The sequence below is a fragment of the Coffea arabica genome, chromosome 10e (genome assembly GCF_036785885.1).
Source record: "Coffea arabica cultivar ET-39 chromosome 10e, Coffea Arabica ET-39 HiFi, whole genome shotgun sequence".
Classification (NCBI taxonomy): Eukaryota; Viridiplantae; Streptophyta; class Magnoliopsida; order Gentianales; family Rubiaceae; genus Coffea; species Coffea arabica.
In genome coordinates, this window is record NC_092328.1 from 35,496,183 (window position 1) to 35,518,218 (window position 22,036).

At 36.2% G+C, this 22,036-nt stretch overlaps 1 protein-coding gene and 1 long non-coding RNA gene across 7 annotated transcripts; both read right to left on the reverse strand.

Annotated features, from left to right (window-relative positions):
• Nucleotides 1-491: 491 nt before the first annotated feature.
• LOC140014962 (uncharacterized) lies at nucleotides 492-3,299 on the reverse strand. The gene is made up of 3 exons (XR_011821714.1): nucleotides 3,174-3,299; nucleotides 1,379-1,441; nucleotides 492-694 (listed from the first exon to the last, which is right to left on the reverse strand). It is a non-coding gene; the product is annotated as an uncharacterized lncRNA (long non-coding RNA).
• A 109-nt stretch (nucleotides 3,300-3,408) lies between these two features.
• On the reverse strand, nucleotides 3,409-21,085 carry LOC113712190 (protein PSK SIMULATOR 1). 6 transcript variants are annotated; one of them, XM_072066699.1, is made up of 14 exons: nucleotides 20,825-20,965; nucleotides 20,249-20,319; nucleotides 19,738-20,156; nucleotides 11,874-12,199; nucleotides 11,667-11,759; nucleotides 11,476-11,566; nucleotides 9,789-9,882; nucleotides 8,578-8,675; nucleotides 8,326-8,395; nucleotides 7,417-7,511; nucleotides 4,846-4,962; nucleotides 4,614-4,690; nucleotides 4,354-4,398; nucleotides 3,409-4,278 (listed from the first exon to the last, which is right to left on the reverse strand). In XM_072066699.1, exons 3-14 carry the CDS (start codon nucleotides 20,062-20,064, stop codon nucleotides 3,768-3,770), a joined length of 1,944 nt encoding a protein of 647 aa, XP_071922800.1. In that variant the 5' UTR covers nucleotides 20,065-20,156; nucleotides 20,249-20,319; nucleotides 20,825-20,965; the 3' UTR covers nucleotides 3,409-3,767. The 6 variants fall into 6 exon arrangements, with proteins under 6 accessions (XP_071922800.1, XP_027091302.1, XP_027091303.1 ...); XM_027235501.2 differs by having other exon boundaries at nucleotides 11,476-11,587; XM_027235502.2 differs by having other exon boundaries at nucleotides 19,738-20,319; nucleotides 20,825-21,085.
• Between the last annotated feature and the right edge of the window lie 951 nt (nucleotides 21,086-22,036).

The following is a 22,036-nucleotide window of genomic DNA, read 5'->3' on the forward strand; positions in this document are numbered from 1 at the left end:
TTAGAAAGAACTCATTCTAACACTACTATCCTATATAGCCTAGTATAGCCCCCAATTGAGACTTGTTCTTTTGGACGGTCGAACTATGTAACAGCCCCACCTTCCCTTAAGGCGAACCAAAGGGGTTAGCGGACTGCCTGCCCAGCTCTCGCCAGGACTAACGAGCAGTTACACGCGATCTAGAACATTTCGGGAAAGTAAAAGTGCGCTCGGACAAGCCACAAATATCAAAAGAAAAAAAATTGAAAAACGAAAACGAAGAATAGTGGCCTGGCACAGCAGAATCCGGCCGGAATCTGGCCGGATACTGTCCAGTGAGCAAGGCCGGATTTTCAAAAAAATTCCAAGGCAATCCGGCCGACAATCCGGCCAATTTCTGGCCGGATTCCTGGCCGGATTTGGCCCTGTTCATTCCCGCCAGAAATTTTTCTTTCGCCGTTTGAAATACGAGTTAATCCGAAATCCAACCAAATGTCAACCAAACACATATACATTGAAATGTAACATTTACAAGCCAAAAGCCAAAGCGGCATATCAAAACGATTCATCATGGATATACATGTTCGGTTTGCCAATCAAAAGAAATTGAACCCAATACACATTAGGGTTTCATTCAAAGAGCTATTCAAAAGACATTTACATGGGCTCAACTTGACAACCAACTAACACAACCTTTTCCAAAAGTGGTCATTTCCTGTAAGGAAAACAAATGGAACGGAATGAGCTTAAGCCCAGTGAGTTACTACCACATAAGCAACAAAGATCACTTAAGCATAACCTTTCATTTCAAATACACAATTAAGGAATAAAACAAATCAGTAAAAGGATACGGACGGCTCTCAAGAGCCCATTTCCACGCTTATATTCTTGATCCAATCTCATTGACTCTCCGTCAACGTTTATGAATACCAACCGTAGAACCCACTTCACTCCCATTCCTTCCACCAAACATACCCCAACCGGGCCCGCACTCCAGTCAGTAGCTTTTGGTAATACTCGAGTATACCGGAACCAAGAGTCTCATTACTACAAGATTCCCCAGTACAGTCCCCGTGGCATGTCAATTTTCACGACCAAGCCCTCGCCGACTCGATTCAATTGACTACCTACGGGGTTGAGCTCAGTAATACAGTAAGGCCATTGGATATTCGTTCAAACGACACCAAATCAGTTTTTCATGAATGGAATTCAATATCTCATATAGCAAGTACAGTATTTCAGTGAAACGGTAAACAGTCATGAATGGAATCACAAGGGGGTGAGGGCGGTCAAGTACACCCTCACCTCAATCACTTCCAATAGCCAAATAAGCCTTCAAGGCATCAAATTCACATATAACAAAGCCACATTGTAACATTTAAGTGAGTAGTATACTCACCACTCAAGTAGGTGATGTTTCATGCACCGTCGTTAAACGAACGTCGTGCACCACCGTCACTTCCTAGAACATGCAAACAAGTGCAATGAGACTCGATAACGAGTCATAAGGCAATGTCAATCACAACCCCAAAAGGGTTTTATAAACATATATAAGCATCATAACAAACCAGAAAATCAGGAAATGTAACTCATTTGGCCCTAACAACAAAAACAGTTTTGTCCTCATTATGCGGTAATGGCACCGATTTCACTATGATTATCGGATGAGGGTGCAAGACCCACCATATCGAAGCTAAAAGACAGGGCTACAACAATGTAGAAGGCCACTCAGTCCAAATCCTAGCACAACTAGGTCAAATATGCAGAATACCAAACCAGAACCGTAATTGCAGGTTTACAAATCACACTATGCTGTAATTAGTCCAACTCAGTCTACACAAGTCCAAATGCATTGATTTCAAAGGCATGCGGTAGCTAAGACATCAAGCTACATTTCATCAGAAGACACCAACATCCAAATCCAAAAAAATTCCAGCCAAAACAACCCATTTCAGACGCAGTTCGCACATTCTGATCAACCCAGAATAGCAACAGTAAAATCGACATTTCTCACTCTACACTACTCCAAATGACCTGAAATTTTACAGGCACCTCAAACACATCAATACCTACAACTTTCATGTTTTAAGCAAAGACCAATTCGGCCTCTAACCATGAGATATAAAACCGGCCAGAATTGGGGATATAAAACCTTAACTTTCTCAAATTCCTTCCAAATCCAAAATTGGTTGCAATTACCCATCATTTACACCTACTAGAGTCATTACCCTTCATTACCAACCATCATAGATAACCACAACATCATGATCACGTTAAACCAGAAAATTCATCAATAAATTGAAAACTTCACCAATTCATCTCAAACCAAGAAATAAACCACAAATTTCAGCACTTTAGCTACCACTAAGCACAACTTAAGCTTCATTAAGTGTAGGAGGAAGTTCATTCACTACTCACCTAGTAAACAAGAGAGGGAGAGTTGTTGGACACCTTAGCTTCCTTAAACACTTCACCAAATCACTTTCTAGTACCAAATGGAGAGATTTTATGGAGTAGAAACAAGATCAAATGGTTGGATGATTACACTCAAGCAAGATGGAAGCAAGAATCTTGGAGAGTTTTTCTTTCTTCTTAGCTAGAGAGGGCCGGCCACCAAGGAGGTAAGAAATGGTGATTTTTGTGGTAATTTTGAGATATTTAATCAATGGGTCAAATAAGTCCAAAAGGTGAATAGTTGTCATAAGTCATATCCAATATAATGGTGACACTTGTCACCTTCATTAATGCAATCCTATCCCTTTTTTTTTTCCTCTCACATCAATCAAATCTCACCCTCTACTTATCTCTTAACACCCGATAAATTTCAAGCAGTATCCGACACTTAACCTAATTGACCGAATTTTTCCGAACTTTTCGCACTAGTGGGGCCCACGTCCATTATATATCCTTAATTTTTCAAAAACTACCCAATGCTAGAAAAATCATCTAAAAACTATAATTACTCATAAAATCCACCAAGAAAATTTTCCTAAGCCAGAAAATGCAGAAAACATGCAATTAAAGGGGAAAAACCCTAGGAAAATTATTAGGAAAATTTACGGGTTCTCACAAACTAGATCACAAGGTGAATTTTGTCCAAACTAGACGATAGCTTATTCAATGCCTAGATTGCATCATTGTTTGAACACCACAGTGGAGGGTTGTTCTTTGGGGAATGCCAAACTAGATCGTACCATGGATTTTGCCCAAACTAAGGATCACCATGGTGGACGGTAGTGCAGGCTTTATCCAAACCCCATGATGGCATGATCAAAGCCTAGATCACATGATTGTCAGAAAAAGTGTCGCGTGGATCCGTCTATTCAACCATATACATGTTTTTCGACCATGTCCTCTAGTGCTCCTTCACTTGTATTAGATGAATCCTAGAGTTCCACATAAATAAATAGAAAATGACAACACGAGCCAAAAACAAAACCATGACTTTTAATTATTGAGAAAAATACTGTACATATGAAACTGATACTACCGATTTGAAAAAATCAACCCTAACCCTTGGAACATTTCACTCAAAAGACTAATAAAATACCTCGAGACATTAATAAAACACCTTGGGAGTTGGGACAGTTAACCCATCTTCATCCACAAATTCTCGCGGACCTGTCCTTATCCTCGACCAAATTAGTGCAGAATTGAGAGGAAAGGTGGTACATGTTGGTCCACTCTATTTTTCAAAGGTCCTGTCCTTGACAAGCGACTGCCTGAAAATGTTGAAGATGACTGCACAAACATCAAATGCAAATCTCCTTTCAATCCAGCTATAATGCCTACAATTGTCCTGTACGAACTGTGTCTACTCTATCAATAACATCCAATGCTTTGATCCGGTCAATCTCAAAGTCGATTAGAGGAACAGAAGATGGCCTTCTGATGGGGAAGGGCTCCTTCTTAGTTTCACTTGTAGGAGAATGGCTGCTACTCTTACTTAGCCTGTGATGCTTGCTTAACCTTGTTTTTGCAGTATCAAATTCTTGGCTCTTGCTTATTCCAGGAGTCAATTTCCTCTTGCTTACATCACGAAGCATCTCCTGGTCTTCGATGGTCAGTGTTGGCGATGGACAGTTTGGTTTGTATGTTGTCAACTTTGTCTTTTGATTTGGAGAGCGAATAGGGGATTTAACAGGAGATCTAGTTCCAGCCCTTGATTGGGTGACAAGATGATGAAGCCACACCACCAAATCAAGAATATAAGCTTCAGTCTTCTCTTTATCTGCATCATGCAGCGTCTCTATTCGAAGTAAATCGGTCTGGCCACTAGCTTTCCTGTTCATCTCAGACCTAAGAAGAAGCAAGTACACAGTAAGACACAGAATAACAATACTATACAATAAATATCGTCAGAATACAGCTCACCCAGTACTTGCCCATTCTCCAACCCAACCAAAGCCATGGTGAGCCCTGGTTTAAACCATGTTTGATTCGGAAGAAAGGACCAAATTAGTACAACTATTATAATCAGGAAATTGAAGGAATATTGCAGGAATGATAAGAGGAAAGGATAAATGAGTTTAGCAGCTTCGATACTAAATATGCCAATTGTCAAGGACAGGAAGCAACGTATAGAAGAGTATAGATGTTCACACAGCATACAGAATGTCTCTATAGTACTTTACTTGGTAGTGTTGGTGGCCATAGGTACAAGCCAGTGCAAAGTTTTCTCCATTTCAGCTTTGATTTGTTGGACAGTCATCTGCAAGAAGACAATTTTGGAAACCAATAAGTGTGATATAGATGAATAATATAACAGCAGCATATAAAACAGAAAAACCTCATAAAGATTTAAGATTAAACTATCATTAAGAGAGGAAAATTGTAATTTCCCTAAAAGATCGGCTAGAAAAGTACCTCTTCCGTGAGCTGAAAGGATTGTAATTTAGAACGTAAAGCTAACTTTATACATGGGGACAGTCCTTGATATAAAGTATCCCTTGTATTTGGAGGCACTGAACTTGAACGAGTAACCTGATTTTAAATTTATAGAATCAGCTACTTTAAAAAATAAAAATTGCAAGATCAAATCCAGCTTAGAGAGTTCAACTACTAACTTAAAAAAAAAAAGACGCACACTTCCAAATCTTACCTTCTAGATAAATTTGAAGCATCATGATAACTTGTGAATTTCTGTTACAGAACTTATTTTTATAGGTTTTTATATCAAGTTATTCCTTTGTTTTCTTTCTTTACAATATTCAACACATTTCATTAACTGGTTTCTTCTAAAGCTATCGCCACTCTCAAGGTCATGTACAGACTGGACCTCAAGACAAAAAATTCTGATTCAGGAAAAGATACAGTCAAGCACAAACCTAGAAAAAGGAGTGGGTTTTGCCATCGGATAGTACAACTGGTAGCATTTGATATAATATAGCTTTTCAAAAAACGCGAAGAAAAACAAAAGTAAATCATAATTCAGCAAAATCACCATGTGCCCAAAATATGATGGAAAACGAAAGTATTGTTATCTTATAATTGATGAACAAAAAAGTGGCATCTCAAACAAAATGGCAGAGCTTTTGCCAGCCTCTTCAAGATACAAAAGAAGGAAAACTCACTGGTAGAGCTTAGATTTTCAATTAGAGAAATGTAATTTTGTAATATACAATATGTAACAATCAAAATTACATGAAATCATGTATTTTAGGATTTTTCATGATATTTTATATATTACACTTAGCAGGACAATCAAGCTAAGTGGAGCTTGACCAGCAGCTATGCTGAAGCTGAACTCGAATAGAAATACCATACTTGAAATTGAGCATGAGCTAGGAAAATTTAGTTCTTTGGCTTGATCTTGACTCGAGTAAACCATCATGACTAGAATATGACTCAGATAGGCTTAACAGAAATCAACTTCTGACAATCAATTTCTTAATAATGCAATCCATTCAACATCCAATGATTCAAATCTGATAATCTCGTTCAAAAACTTGCATCTTCAGCATTTTAAATTTACATTACTACTTTCCGAAAAACTGAAAAAGTTAAGGGTTACGATTTGGTTCTCTCTCTCAGAAGAAAAGGCTGGGCCAAATCTAGATGGAGTAAATAGTCTTAATCAGAATTGTGATTATAGTGATTATTAGTTTTTAGTGGCTTCTATTAAGACATTGAATTCACTGTAGAGAAGATGGAGAACTGATTAGTGTGAAAGGCTGGTTCAGAAAGATAGAGATAAGTCAACATGAGAGGTGTAAAATAAATAGAACAAGAGAGGTGAGAGGGGCAGGAGGACAAAAGACAAAGTTCACAAGAAAAGAAACATGGACAGGAGGAACAGGGAAGAGAACCAGTATAAAAATCTGGTCAGATTGGTGGGGTTAAAAGCTTAAGCTCTGAAAATCCAAGTTGCTGAATTTTTTTTTTTATTTTACTGAAGTATCCAGCTACTTGTGACCAGCCAGGTTCTTTTACACCTATACTAACACAACACATCAAAGCCTGGAAGAAACAAAGAACCACAGAAAGGCCCATATTAAGACGATTAGGGGGGGAAACTATTGGTTCCTATTCAGACTCAATCATAAGGGGTTCTACTCTCTCTTTCAATTAATAAACCACAAGCATATCTCTGCTGTACACACCTAGTAGTCCTGATGTGGACTTGCAGACACTGTTGAAAAGCTGGAACAAAATAACACATTAAACAATCTAAAAACCAGCACAACTACTCTTTCAAAGCAATTACACTATGTGAAGATTATCCCAAGAACAAAAGAAACAAACCAAGCACATTCCCTCTATTAACTCCCAAGCATTTAAAAATGAGAAACAAAGCATTTTTGTTACAGAAGATGGTTGAAATGCAAGTGTCATGTCAGACAGTCAACTATGAAATCAATAAGCTAATAAAGTGTACCTCCAGAGGATAAGTAAGATATGAACTAAAAATTCAAATGGTGGATGCGTATCAAGAAGACCAATTAATTCAACTGTAACAATTCCACCTTTTGGTGTTCTCTATCTGGTAGACTGTTTTAAAAAAAATACACTTTAAAGTTCTGTTCTCATCTGCCTAAGGTTCCATCACATAATTTCACAACCAAATGATAGTGGCGAACAAGTATATAAGATGGAAAAGAAAGTGAACAACCCAATAGCCACAATATATAAGATTATTCGGAGCATCTAGATATCCATTTTCCTAAATGCATTTCTTGCAGAAGTTTGTTTGGTGGCATAGGAATATGATTCAATGATTTACAAGAAAGTGCTGCATACACAAAATAATTAAACATCAAAATCTTCAAGTGACAAAAATTATTGGCAACTACTGAAGAAACTGATTGACTGGACATGAGAATCAAAAGACATAAGAAAGCTATCTAACCAAAAAAATCAAAACTTTAGGAACTAGAGCAGGGATTACCATAAGAATTCCTTGCATAATTTGTATCTGTAAGTGGCAGTATGACTTACAAGTGTATCAATTTGACTGATGATATTTGCATAATGTAAAGCAAGCCCAGCAGGACCCAATCGCTGATGACTGTTCTTTATTGGTCTATCTCCATCTGCAAATACAAGAAGTCAATAGACATGCAGTAAGAGATTACATAACTTAGGTGTAAAACCTAGGGGGTGCTTGGTTCTTGCTTTGGAATTGGAAAGGGAAATGGAATAATTCCTAGAGGGCCCACTAATGAGGGTTTTGGTCAATTCCTCCCAATTTGGTCGGGAATCATGAATGGCCAAATTTTAAGGCATGATTCCAATATTTCAATTCCCATTGCACTGGACCAAGCGTGCAGTATTGGAATTATTGTAATTCCAAGTACCAAAACCCCTAAACCAAACGGCCCCCTACATGTCATAATACAGTGAAAAGATGATTTCTTTGTATTGCCTTTGTACATGGTGCTTCTTTGGGGTCTTTCAATTTAGCTAACATGTATTTCAATATCTTGTTCAAAAGTATGGAAAAAAAATTAAGAGAAGAAAATATTAAAAGACAAGACTTCCAATTTTCATCGATACATGAAACAAAACTATCCAAATTACAAGAGTCCTCCTTTTCAATGAATTTTCTCTTGCTGCAAGCACATTTTGACTTTTGACCAGAGATTAAATTTGCATTTCCATTTATTAAAACCAAAAAAGAAATTCAATGCACGACTGATACAACTCAGAATCAATATGCACAAAAAAGTTATATGGCCAGCATTTTAGCACTTGATATGAATAAGCATCAGTTACAAAAGAAGCCTGTTAGGAAAGAAAAAACCAATGGCACATCACTCTTCTGCTTTTAGTTGCAAACAAGTTCTCAGTGTTACAGGCCCACGTAAATGTCTGAAAGTAATATTTTTGAAGTTTTCACTGTATTACCAGCCATGCCAAAAGCAGCATAAATTTCTAGATGCAGGAAGTGGACAATGTCCACAAGCTTTTCCATAACCTGAAATACAATAAAGTAGTTATATTAGCTAAGCTTAAGAAGAAACTCCAAAATGTCATTGGTGAACTAAGGTGTTTCCAATCAAATTACCCTCTTAATGGCTTACTTAATCAAGTTGTCCCACCTAACAAATTAGCATTTAAAAGGAAGCAATCATTATCAATTATGCAGTGAATGGATACCTCTTCCAAAATCTTGGACCATAAGGACTTCTTCTTTAAACTTCTCACATGTTTCCTTTGACTCTTCAATTCTGCCCTTAAAATTGCAAGGCTGTCACCTACAAATACAAAAAGATAGCAATAAAGTTGTTTCAAAACTGATGCTATAAGCATAAGAATCAATTGAATCCGTAGAAGCACATAATCTACCAACTTGCTAAATAAGTTTTCAGTGATTAAAGATAAAGTACCAGTGAACAATGAGCACAACAGTTTTGAGCACAACTGAAGATAAAGTACCAGTGAACAATGAGCACAACAGAACTGTAAGACACATTGAAAATATTGAATTAACACCAACCAACAAAGATCCAACCAATCAGTAAAAGACCAAATTATGTAACAATATTGACTAGTGTTGCTTATGCTCAAAAAATTGAGAAATGGCCCCACAAAATTTTAAAGGGGTAGAATACAATTAATTTCACACATTTCAAAACAAACCTTCAGAATGAATAGGTAGAGTTTCATTCTCTCATATCACAATCTGTGAAAGTATTGGAAAAAAAGATAAAATGGATTTCTCCTAAAGTGGAAAGTTAAAAAAAGATTGCAGGTTGGGCCCTATGACAATACAAATAATCACAATCAAAATCCATTATATAGTCTGTTGATATGAAAGAAAAAGAGGGAAAAAACATTGCTAAAATCTGCAGAAGTGATATCCATTGGAGTATATCTGCTCAACTAGGTTTACTATATCCATTGAAGTATATCTGCTCAATTAGGTTTACTAGAGAATAATTATCTTATTCTGTGGACTATTGAAGATTGGAACACAGGAAGCTGAAACTCTATGAAGCACAAGAAAAATGTAAGTATTACTTCTTTTAAGGTATAGTCCATTCAAAACTAAGCACTGGTAAGAAAAATGAAAAGCAGAGTAGCAAATTAGCACCTACTAGTAGTTCCTAACTTGGCCAACATGTTTGAATAAAAAGTGAACAAATGGGAATGATCCCCAACATTTCATGGGCCTAAGATTGATGTCTAGAAGCAAAGATATTTGATTTGCAGAATACTCAAAACCATGTCAGAGATACCGAAAGCAAAGCATACAATCAACATTCCACTACGAGTTTATCTACAAAATTACATAAGAGAAGCCGTAAAACAATGGACAATGTGAATAACCAAGATGAAGCCTCTATAAGAAATGTAAACTTCCTTACCCCTCTGAGTAGAATTTGAGTTGTCTTCTTCCTGGGCCTTGCGCCGGTAATCTTGTTCAAATCTGTCCAATGCATGCAATTCATGGTATAGCTCCTAAAACCAAAGTAAATCAAATGTTATTCTATTGAGGCATACAAATATTTTCTCACTATAGAGCTCTATTCTGATATCTTAAAAATTTAGATTAGCTCCATAAGTGCACTGAAACTTTGATGAGAAAGTAAATGACAACTATCACATTGGTAGAACAAAAGAACATGGTCATCTTCCAAAAGAACAAAGCAACATTCTTCAACCTTCTTCACAAGAAGATGCAGCAAAGATCATTTATCCAGCTGCTACATGATCTCTGGATGAAATTCAAAGCTTCTACAATTATGCATCTAATATCAATTTTCTAAGGACATTTTGGTAAATTCTCTTATTTAGAATCATTCAATAGGACAAATCAGAAACCCATCCCCTTGAGAACACAATTATGTGTGCCAGAATCTCATCAAAGATCAAGACAATGAACAAGAATATAACAGAAATTCGCTCCCACACGTAAATGAAATACTGGAATTATCCTTTTGAATACATGTATAAAGCAAATATCATCTTTTGAATAACAAAACCACCAATTTTGTTGAATTCATACACTATCCCATTCCACAAACACAAGTCAAAAAATATAAAATGTTCTGATATCAAACCTCCTAATGCAAGATAAAACATGTAAAGGAATGACAAAGGAGGATTATAAGTTATAACAACATCAACCATATAGAACACATTCCAAAGAACAAAAAACTAAGCTTTAGTCAAACTCCCATCCCGTCTCTAAAACATCTATGAGACTCTTTTTCTGGTCGAATTGAAAAGAAAGCTAACTCAGAAATCATACAGCACCACATGAGAACCAATACAGTATTTGAATCAACTATGTATGTATATCCAAAACAAGGTATCACTATTAGAGTAAAAGGCTTAGCATCTAGCAAATTGTATGCATCCTTTGACTTGCATCTGTAGGAATTTATAAATAGTATGTTGAATGTAGATTTGATCTTTGAACTCTTCGAAGTGAAAATGGTGAAAAGGACGATGGTGCTGCTTTCTTTTTGCCAATGGAAAAAATTTTAGGGCAAGAAAGAATGCATGAAATAATTACACAACAAAATTTCATGAGCAGAAAAAAATAATAACAGCAGCAGCAACAACAACCCAGCTATATTAGAGCTATGTTGTACAGCTTATAGACAACATTGCATGTGCTACAAACAAATTGCAATAATAATAATAATAACCCAACTATTTTTACAGCTTATAGACAACATTGCATGTGCTACAAACAAATTGCAAAGAATGAAGCTTTGAAGGACAAAGCCTCTCAGTGCTAACGCTCCACGTTGCAATACTGCAAACACGTCCCAATACAAGCTGTTTTTCCACAAAGCAAAATTTCTTCTACCTAAAAGGCTTCTTCCTTCAGACCCATGCTTTATCTGTTTTTGATGTCAAATATAATCACACAATTGACGTAGGAGAGCTCGGATGATTTTCAAGATATAAAACAATCAGGTAAGGTTTAATTTTAGAAAATGGATAAAAGGTCTAGGACATCATAAGCTGCACCTATTGCATCATATAATGGTATTGTTAAAATGAAGAAGTACAATGAAAACATCAAGAGTTAGCACTCACAGCAGTGTGCTGAACCAATGTCATTAGCTGCTGCATCACAATCTCAGCTTCTTCTTTTAATTGCTTGTGTGGTGTGAAATCTGATTCCAGCCTAAATATTAGGATATATATACTACAGAATGTCAAATCTCATTTGAAATGCATCAATAAGAACAAAAAAGTGAAACCAGATGCAATGCTATAGAAAGTACTTCTCAAAGTAGCGATCCAAGTTGTGCCACTGAGGATCTTTGCAACGATTTCCAAAGCGGACCACTTCTCCAGAGAACAACTTCAATTCGTCCCTAGTGAAATTAATAATGATTGAAATATCTAATGGCAGCCATTAAAGAACAATAACTTAATTATATAGTAATAGAGGCGCAAAAATTATGACATTTTAAGTGTTGCAAATGCACCTCTTATCAGCTGCAGCAATTCTTAGAAGTTCATCCATGTCCTTCGAAATCAAACGTTGCACACCTTCAGAAGGGAGCACCACATCTTTCAAATGTCTGATGCTCTCCTTTGAAAGGGAATTCATAAGGTTCGCACCCTTAACAATTGTATTTGCAATTTCAAAAGCTAATATTGATATTCTATTTCCTTTCACTGCCATTCCAGATGCAAAACCGCCACTGACATTCAAATTTGTCATGCTGCTACCTAGTGTATCCAGCACATCAACCGCCTTCCCCAGACCCACTGAGCCTGCTTTGCCCAAAAATGTACTCACTTCTGAAACCTGTTATTCAATAACATAACACTGTAAAAGTTTAGAAGGAAAAAAGAGTTCTGAATCGAGAACCATTAGGTAAAGAAGGAATCAACATGATAATTAGATTGGGAACAGACAATACCAGAAAATAAAGTAAAACTCTAATACAGGATCACAGGTAAAAGATAGATGAAATGGTTAATTCAGATGGATGGAGACAAGAAACGAATACCAAAGCAACATATTGAATCAAATTAAAAGATAAACCTGAACTGTTGACACGCTATAAGAGCACCACACCCTCTATGCAGCATAAAGGTTATCTGTTTCTTTAGCTACCCAAAAAATGAATATATACCAGAAAGCACCTTCCTTTATCTCGCTAACAAAAATAAGATGGAGTGATTATTTCAACCTAAGTTGCCAAGACGTGGGTGTTGGTGCACTTCCACAGAGTCAACATAGCTATTGTGGTCTTTCACAATCTAAGAGTAACCCAGTGTTCAACTATTACACTAGTGCTGCTAGCTTAAGTTCCCTTAGTTTGCTTCACCACAATCTCTTTCATCACATTTCACATGATCCTCAATTTTGATTTGCTCTTTTCTCCTCTCTGCTGAAGTATCAAAGAAGCAACTAGCCGCAGACTAAAATTTTCCACAAATGAAACCTTGTCATATGGTGTCAACATAAAGCAATTGGCCGAAATGAAAGGTTCATGTAATATAGCAATAATTAATTAACTATTTCTTTAAGGCCATAAGTGAACAAAGTATTAACATGGGTAGAAGCCTTTCTCACGACAACCTCCAGGAATAAAACTACATCTTTGTCCCATCAAAATATCAGGCAGGCTTGGCAAGATACAGGTCAAAGTGTTGAATTAAATAAATCATTGTCATTCTGAATAATTGAGCTTTTAGATCATGTGCTAATTCACCACATCATGCCAGAATACGTTGGACCTATTCCCATCTTAAAATTGTGTGACAGGTGTCTACCTACAATTAGGTGTGGCAATGGGTCGTGTCATGTTGTTCTCGTGTTCGTGCCAAAAAATCTCAGCCCAAACCCAACTCACTAAACATTAGTGTCATGTTTTGCCATAACCTGCTTATTAACAGGTTGACACAACCCAACCCGTTTAACCCCTTAAGCATTTTGAAGGACAATAATCTTTGTCAAATGAATCCTTTTAACACACGCTTTGACCCATTTTCAATGACAAGATACACAATAATTCTTCAAAATATAAAAGAAAACTTCAAACCCAGCTTCCAACAAAAAGAAAATCCCTTACTGAAATACTACATAATAAAACACAGAAGAGTCTTCAAAGTTTTTGAAGATATATTACATAAAAAAGTCTTCCAAACATAAAACAAACTTCAAAGTTTAGAGGTTTCAACAAAAATAAAGTTTATACTTCCTTACATAATCAGGCATGAAAGTTTACAATACAGATAATAGGAAAAAAAATAACAAAGATGAGTGACGGTTTGGTAATGCTCAATTATTATCGGCTTAGCATGTCAACCTGCGGGTTGGGCCCAACCCGCCCAGCTTACATTCGTGTCATTAACAGGTCGACCCAACAATGACCTGCTTATGTTCAGGTCATTTTAAACTTGTTCATTTCAAGTCGGGCTGCAGTGTCACATCGAAAATTGCCACCCCTACCTACAACCTAAAGAAATCTCTCTAACAAGAAAACTGACATAAAACCAGTCAACACGTATATCCTACACACATGCCATATATGTGTGTGTGTGTGTATCTATACACACACACACACACACACATACATATATATATGTATATGCATTTTGAAGTTTTCTTAATCATTTGTTCAGGCTTCTTTGTCATGATCTGTGATTTCAATCATGCGGCCCTGTTTGGCAAGTGAGTTTTTTGGGTGTTTGTCTAAAACTTTACTGTAGCTTACCATAGAAATTTTTTACAAAATTTTTGATGTAAATTTTTGAATATTTTGAAGTGTATAGTTTAAAAACTTTAAGAAGTTTTTTGAGATTACTGTAGCTAAAGTTTTTAAAAACCTTGTAGCAAACAAACTTGACAAAAAAACTCAAATGCCAAATAGGGCCCATTGACCATGTTCTTTTGGTCTCTGTAAATCCATACACCACATGGAGTTGAAAATTATCATATCACCTTCAATCATTATTCTCCAAGACCAAGGTTCACTTCCGTGACAAGAGAAGACTAGCAGATTCTATAGCAAGGGACGAGCAGCAAAATCATTCCTTTCTATTCTTTGGAGTTTATAAGAGCTGCATATGCCATTGCCTTCAAATTTAGCAAATTTGCAGTTTACATTAACAAAGCTATAATATAGTTCTAATACCAAGTCCTGCAAGGACAGATTTTCTAGAAAATCCTTTAGATTTAGTAAGACATTTCAGATTCCCCAGAACCAACATTTACCATCATTCTAGATTTCATCTAATGATGGATCCTTTTATGACCCACTATACATGTTTCAAACTTTAGATACTCAACATACCAATATTCGTCCACAACAACTTGAGGCCTTACTAGGCCAGCTCACAAGAGTGCTAAACAATCCAGAAGTCTTCCCTTTTCCAAGTAAACCATCCATGCCAATATTTCTCCTCAGGAACATGAAAAAGAAAGAGTTAGGTATGGACAATAGTAGGCCACTCAATATGCCTGACACATAAGAACTTCTTATCTTCCCCAGTTTGGTCATATGGCCACATGAAAATACCGAGTTCAAAACAGAATGAGAAATGAGAAGCAAAAAAGGCAGAAGCAAGCCTTATACCAGTAAATGTAAGGAGAATTTCTTAAAATGTCATTAAAAACAAAAGGCTGGCAAAATGAGGTAAATTGTGGGTTTGTTCTTCATTTAGGGGTGCCGATATTGTCAACATCGACACCCATACAGTATATTTTTAATTTTGAATTTTTTTTGAAATGTTACTTTTTTTAATTTTCAAAATAGAGGGCCACATGTACCTATATTGCAAAAGAGTCCCTCCAGGGGGGGGGGCCTGTGCAAAACAAAAAGAAAAGAATAAAATAGGGGGCCGCAGGTGCTCCATGTGGCCTCCTTAAAAAATTAAAAAGATTGGAATTTTTTTAAAAAAAAGTTTGGGGTGGGGGGTGGGGATTTTTGTTTCATCCATTGGCTAAGTAGATCCAACGGCTATTTTCTTAGGGTTTATACACCTCTTGTTTCTCTGCAGTTGACACTCCACTAGGTTTCTCCACAGCAGACAGAGGCTTCAAATTCTTCTCCAGTCTTTAATTTTCTTCCACTCTTCTCTGCAGCTGACAAAGGCTTCAAATTCTTCTATTCTCCAGATTTACTAATCTGCTAGACTACTCAAACAACAAGTGGAGCAACTGAGCAGCAGCAATCTTCGTCAAGTCCTCAAGATTTTCAAAGCAGCAACTCCTTTGTACAGGTAAGCTATTTGCTCCCTATATTTGTTGCCTCTGCTTGCTCTGCCCGTTTTGAATTATTTCTAACATATTTCCATGACCAAGTTTGCATACATGTTTATTTATTGTCATATTTTTACTAATTTCATATTAAGCACTTAACAATTTTTTAAGAACATTACTCTCAAAAATAAATCATGTGCTCTACCAATCCGACATAAAATAGTTTATTAAAATTTTTTTATATTGTTGGCTAATTACTTAAAATGGTATCACTTAGTTGAAACTTTTCTCTTACAAATTTTTCACATTTCCAATTAAAATTAGAAATTGTATAAGTTTTTATATTCACATATTTAATTTTCAAGCCTATTTCTTTTTTTTTTTAAAACTATGGGGCCACATGTAGCATATGCATCCCCCTACTTTTTTTAAAAAAAAAATTTATGTGGGCCTCATGGAGCACATGCCACCCCCTATCTTTTTAATTCTTTTTTAAGAGGGGGGCCCGCATGTGCTGCATGGAGCACATGCCATCCCCTATTTTATTCTTTTTTTTGCACAAGGGCCCCTCCTAGAGCGGCTCTTTTGCAATATAGGAGCCACATGTACTACATGCAGCCCTTTTATTTCGAAAATTTGAAAAAACATAAAGTAACATTTCAAAAAAATTCAAAATTTTAAAAATTAGAAAAAAAAAAGTTTGTGTGCTGCATGGACATGGTGCTGATGTTGACAAACCCACCACTCCCATCATTTAGCCGACTTTTTTTAACAATATTTTAAGAAATTAGCCATAAATGAAGCCTGCAGTGTCTTGACCAGTTCTAACAGTATCCGTTAGTTGTCCAATATTTGGGCTCTCAATGTGGTGACCAAATATCCTGCTTAACCAAGATACTTGATTCTTCTTTTGATAAGAATCAATACGATCTTTATAAGGTTCCTCCTCCGAATGAAATTCAATGGGATCCAGAGAGGCCATGTCTTCATCCATAGGATCCCAAGTACCAGGATCGATCGAAAGTTCGATTCTTTCTGAACTATTCATTTTCAAATGATATCCATCTACTATACCAGGAATATCAATGAACCCGATTATTGCAATTGCTCAGGATAGCCTTTTTTAGCTTCTAGGGTATATTTCTTAGTTCAAGATCCCTCTTACTAACTAGAATCAAAGAATTAGTAAACCTGTTCCGCCCAAAATGGGAATGGGCTAGGGTTATGAACTTATAATCGGGTAAAGGATTAAAACCAGAAAGAGGGGCTGAAATTGATCCTGTATCTGATAATTAGCCTCTACTCCAGTGCTGAAAGCTATTAACCACACTTGAACAAACTAGTACAAGGACTTTCGGAATACTGTTTAAATAAATTCCATGGGTCACATAGTCATAGTCATTTAGAAATTAATCTACAAGCCAGGTGAAATTTGCCTTTTAGACCTCCTAAGTCCAATCATAAAATCAGAACGGTCCTGTAACAATATATGGTTGAAGGTTTTGCTTCCCTCAAATAATAGGAAGTTTACAGTATGATTGTTTTCAAGGGCTCAAGCACCGAAATAATTTGGGGTCATCTGTGTTAGATGAGTGACAACAGTACAGCTCTGAGTATCAGCAGGTGATTAGGGATTCGACAGGAAGAGGCAAAATTAAAACATTAGGTATAAAGTTAACTTCTTACATTCATTAGGCAAAGTTTAAATAGTACCCAAGTTGCTGCTATTTCTTTCCCTATTTGGCATACCATATTACCTTTATAATTAGCTACAGTTATGAATCAAGTCAATGACTTAGTCAAACCTAGACATCTTTTACAATTTACAGCAATTTGATCACCTAAAAAACATCCCTAGTAATCATCCCATGTTGAGGATGATGAATCACTTTGTACAAACCTTTCACATATCCACTTTACAGATAGAGCAGGTCACCTTGGCCAACCCCAAGATCCAGAAAACTCTATTTTCACCCATTAGCAATTTAAAATATTTTCTTCAAAATAAAAAAAAAAAGAAAAATATTTAATACCACCAAGTGATAAAAATTCTATAGCACACTGTCATTCACATAAATGTAAAGTTTGCCTGGTTGAATTAAGTTTCTGCTTTGCAATGAGTTTAGGGCACAGTGCTCTTCTTCATGTCCTGTTCTTTCTTCTTATTTTTCATCTTCCCTTTTTGCACTTTCAACCCCGTGCAAGCCAGCCTAACATGCTGAAATATATGTGCATATGTATCTGATATCTGTGCGTACTTGTATACACTATGTATGTACGTAGTTAATTTAAGTAGAGCAGGGCAGTGATATTTCCCTGGAAACTGCTCCAGTGTTGAAGCAAAATAGTCATTTAGTTCCTGTATCTATTGTATAACACTAAAATCAACTAGTCCTTAGATCATTTATCACTCTTAGAAAAAGTAACATTCTCCTTTTCATTTAGACGGGAAAACTTTAAAAACTTAGGTTAAGGACTAATTTCTTTTTCCATGATCTTAAAAAGCTTCTGACTTCAAGTAATCACTACAAGGAGGCATGTCCAAATGAGCTCATTTATGTTGATGATACTTGTAAGCATTTACTCTGCTAATATCACCCTATATCCAATAACCACTAACTATTAACTTTTAAACATCTTAACCTCAACCTTGCAAAAACAATCTTCTGAAACATTCTTGCAGCCGTCAGCTAGAAGTAGACTTCAGATTTGAAAAGGTTTTAATCAAGTCCTATTTCATATGGATGTCATAGTATTAGGAGGTCTTTGAATCGGACAAACTGAAATGCAATTCTCCCTTTCTTTGAATTGCATAGTCTATTACAGTAATTACATCGTCTATTACATGGATATCACCTTTATCAAACAAAAGAGTAAACTATAAAGGCCCAATGCATATAATCCACTGTAGTTTGTCATATAAACAATTATACTCTAGTCATAGATCAAGTGACACCAAATGTTGAGTTCTATTCTTTGTTTCCAACATACATTCATCCAATAAATTTGGCAATGCTTGCAGAAGATCAAATAGCTACCAAATAACCAAATGATCGACGCCAACATCTCCATTTTTAGTTTCCCATAAGTAGCATATCCAAAGAAAGATCCATTTGAGAAAACTATAAATACCCCTCTTCCAACTTTTAAAAGCTCAACTATGCTTTCAGATCCACATAAGACTATTGGACATGGTCAAAACTCTGCAGCTTTAAGATTTTGATTCGACCATGTCACTGGGTTACAACTAAAGCCTCTAATGATGGCATTTTGGAATCCAAAGAGCCAATTCAAGTTTGAAACTTATCTGTGGATTGTAAACTATTGGGCAGTCAGTAATTTACACTTCAATTTGTAAAAATATTTTAGTCAAAACTCTTTCTTGGACCACGTATAACAAGTATTACTTAACTCCTTTGATATCATCTCTGTCCAGTACCCAAAAACAATGGTGTGAGTACGTCTCTATGTGAGTTGCAGAGAAAGAAAGATAGATAGAGAGAGAGAGAGAGGAATATGTATCAAAGGCCTAAATGCCAACTTTGCCTCCAAACCATATAACGAATCATATGCGTTCAGTGAGACCCCACCAAATTATTGTAAACACAATCATGATAAAATAGTCATTCCATCCCATGTTACCCTTTGAAAATGTCACATCAGTTCCTAATATGTACATCAACAATGGTATAAATTAACATTCCCATTTTCCAAATGAATCCTAGTGCCATTGAATGAAAATTATTTCACATTAGCCACAGGAACTAGAAGGAAGAGGGAGTCAAGTTCTTTGTTGATGTCTCACTACAGCTCTTTATTGTTCAATTCAATAAAAGCTGGAATACTTCAAAAAAGGTGAAGCAAAACTAATGCTACATGGTAGTCCTAGTTCTTTTCAAGAAATTCATCAAGCATCTTCCACCACTGACTACCAGCTATCCACTTTCCATTGTTCATTCCTATTTGCAACAGCAGGATAGCTTCCCACCTATGAATAATGCCATCTATTTATATACAAGATAGAATCACAAATTATCCACATCCCCAGAACTTTACACTAGAACATGACATCAAGAACCCTAACCAAATGAAACAGCGAATCATCTTCAAAAGAATACTCTAAGCAGACATACCTTTGCAATCGCCACTTGCTTTGACCTTGTTGATCTTGATTTATTTGACAAAGCCCTAGATAAACGAGGAATTCCATCATTGATATCATCCAGATTTGTTCCAAGAGGAATATTATTTACATCAGGAAACGAAAAGGAATCGTTATTGTTTTGCTTATCCATGCTTTCACAAGCTGGGGACTGCATGGCATAGTCATTTGCTTGCACTGGTAATCCACGAGATTGATAAACCACCCCAGAACTGTAGCTAAGGTGACCATTTACATGAGGAAGGCTACCATGTAAAGCACTCTCATCAGTAGACCTTCTTGAGCAAAGACCACCCATCCTGTCTCGGAACTCACTTCATTGACAAGCTTTGAATTGAATCTTGTGTAATCAGGAATATCTAAAGAGCCTTCTTCCACAAAGTTGAGGATCTACCAATGCCCAAAATACTTGATCATAGGGAAATGTTTTTTTCTGATTTACAAGGAAACACCCTGAGCCAATTTTAGCCACAAGAACTTACACAAAATCATCATTGTAAAATGCAACTCTGATCCCTTACATCCCACTCAGACTTCATTGCATAAACCCAAGCTGCAAATCAAGAACGCATCAGAAACCATCACAGGAAAGCTTAACTTCTTAAGTTCCACTATAATCTCAGATTCAACTAGTGATAAAGCATAGAAACAAGTCCAAATTACATGAAGCATGACCCAAACTCCTAAAACCCAATACAAGGGTAAGACTAAACCCCAAATGCCAAAACCAAAAGCAAATAATAACAATAACACTAATGATACTAACAATTACACCGGAGGGCATGAGCAACAATAAACGATGTCAAACGGGAATAATAAAGACAGAAAACTCAAAACTTCATTGCGCTTTGAGACCACATCAAAAAGGAACTTGGGTGCCCAGAACATAAAATGTTAAAAACGACAAAACCCGCAAAGGAGAATGGAAGATATTATCCAAATCGACAATTAACAAAGGCACAAGATATGCAATGTGAATGACAGGCACAAATCAGATACATGTACATATACATAAACAAGGTACAGGCACAGATAAACCGAGGAGTAAAGTTGCTTACCCACAGAAATAAAGATTAATAAATCAAGATCATGCTTATAAGTTGGATCTAAGAGTAGATACAGGTGACTGGAACCTCACTGCATCATATTCAAGTACCATCCAGAAGGAGAAGAGAGTAAAGAATTGGAGAAAGACCAAAGCATGGCAGGCAGGCAGGCGACCGGGACTTGGGAAAAAGAAATACTCGTAATAGACTTCGTAGTTCTACCTTCGGTACCGATGTGGCAGGAGTAAATTAGTAAATGCTGCAGTTGAAAGTGCGGTCGGTCTCGGAGTTTCTTGTTTTGAACCAATTTCTTGTTTTCATTGATATCAAATTACAAATCAGACCCTAAGTTTTACCATATTACAAAATGACCATCGGAATCAATGAGTGTCTTTCAGTCAATTTGTATTTGACCGTTTAAAAAGGGTCCAATGGGGCGTTTGGTTATCCATAGAGTGCTTAAAATAAATGATTAATTACATTTATCTCCCTTGAAGTTTGACCAAACTACCAAACCAACTCTATGGTTTAGCTAAATAACGCTCACCCCCTTGTCATTGACGGTGTGCAAGCCCAATTAACAGAAGTCTTGAAATGACAAAAGTGTCCTAATTTATAACCAAAAAAAAAAACCTTTATGTATTACTACTAGATTGATACACCAAAAAAAGAGAGAGAGAAAAAAGTATTACTTTAAAAAAAAAGGAAAGAAAGAGATAAAGATAAAGATACCGAAGATGAAAATTTTGTAGATTATACGTCCATGGAAATGAAGAAAGCGAAATGAAGAAAGAAAGATTAAGAAACAGAAACAAATGAATAGATAAAGCCGTGCAAGCAAAAAAGAAAAGGAAATGATGAAAAAAAATGAACAAAATGAATCTACCTCCTTGATCTCTATTCTTACTAGTATTTCTCTACTACAACTACCACCATCAAATCAAACAATCTATTCCAACAACCCCAGTTTCTTCAGACTTCTGATATGTTCAGAGCCCTATCTTGTTTTCCAGCAGGACCTCAACTGACCCCACCTTTATCGAGTCCAGATTTAACACCATCCAAACCATTTCTTTCTCCATATATCTCCTTCTTTGTCTTTGGATATTCTTGTGTTTTACTTTAGAAACATAAAGAGACACATAGCGCTTAAATTGAATAATTTCACAATATAAAATTTATTTTGGTAGGGTTTTCAAAGTCAATGAAGAAAGGAACCAATTT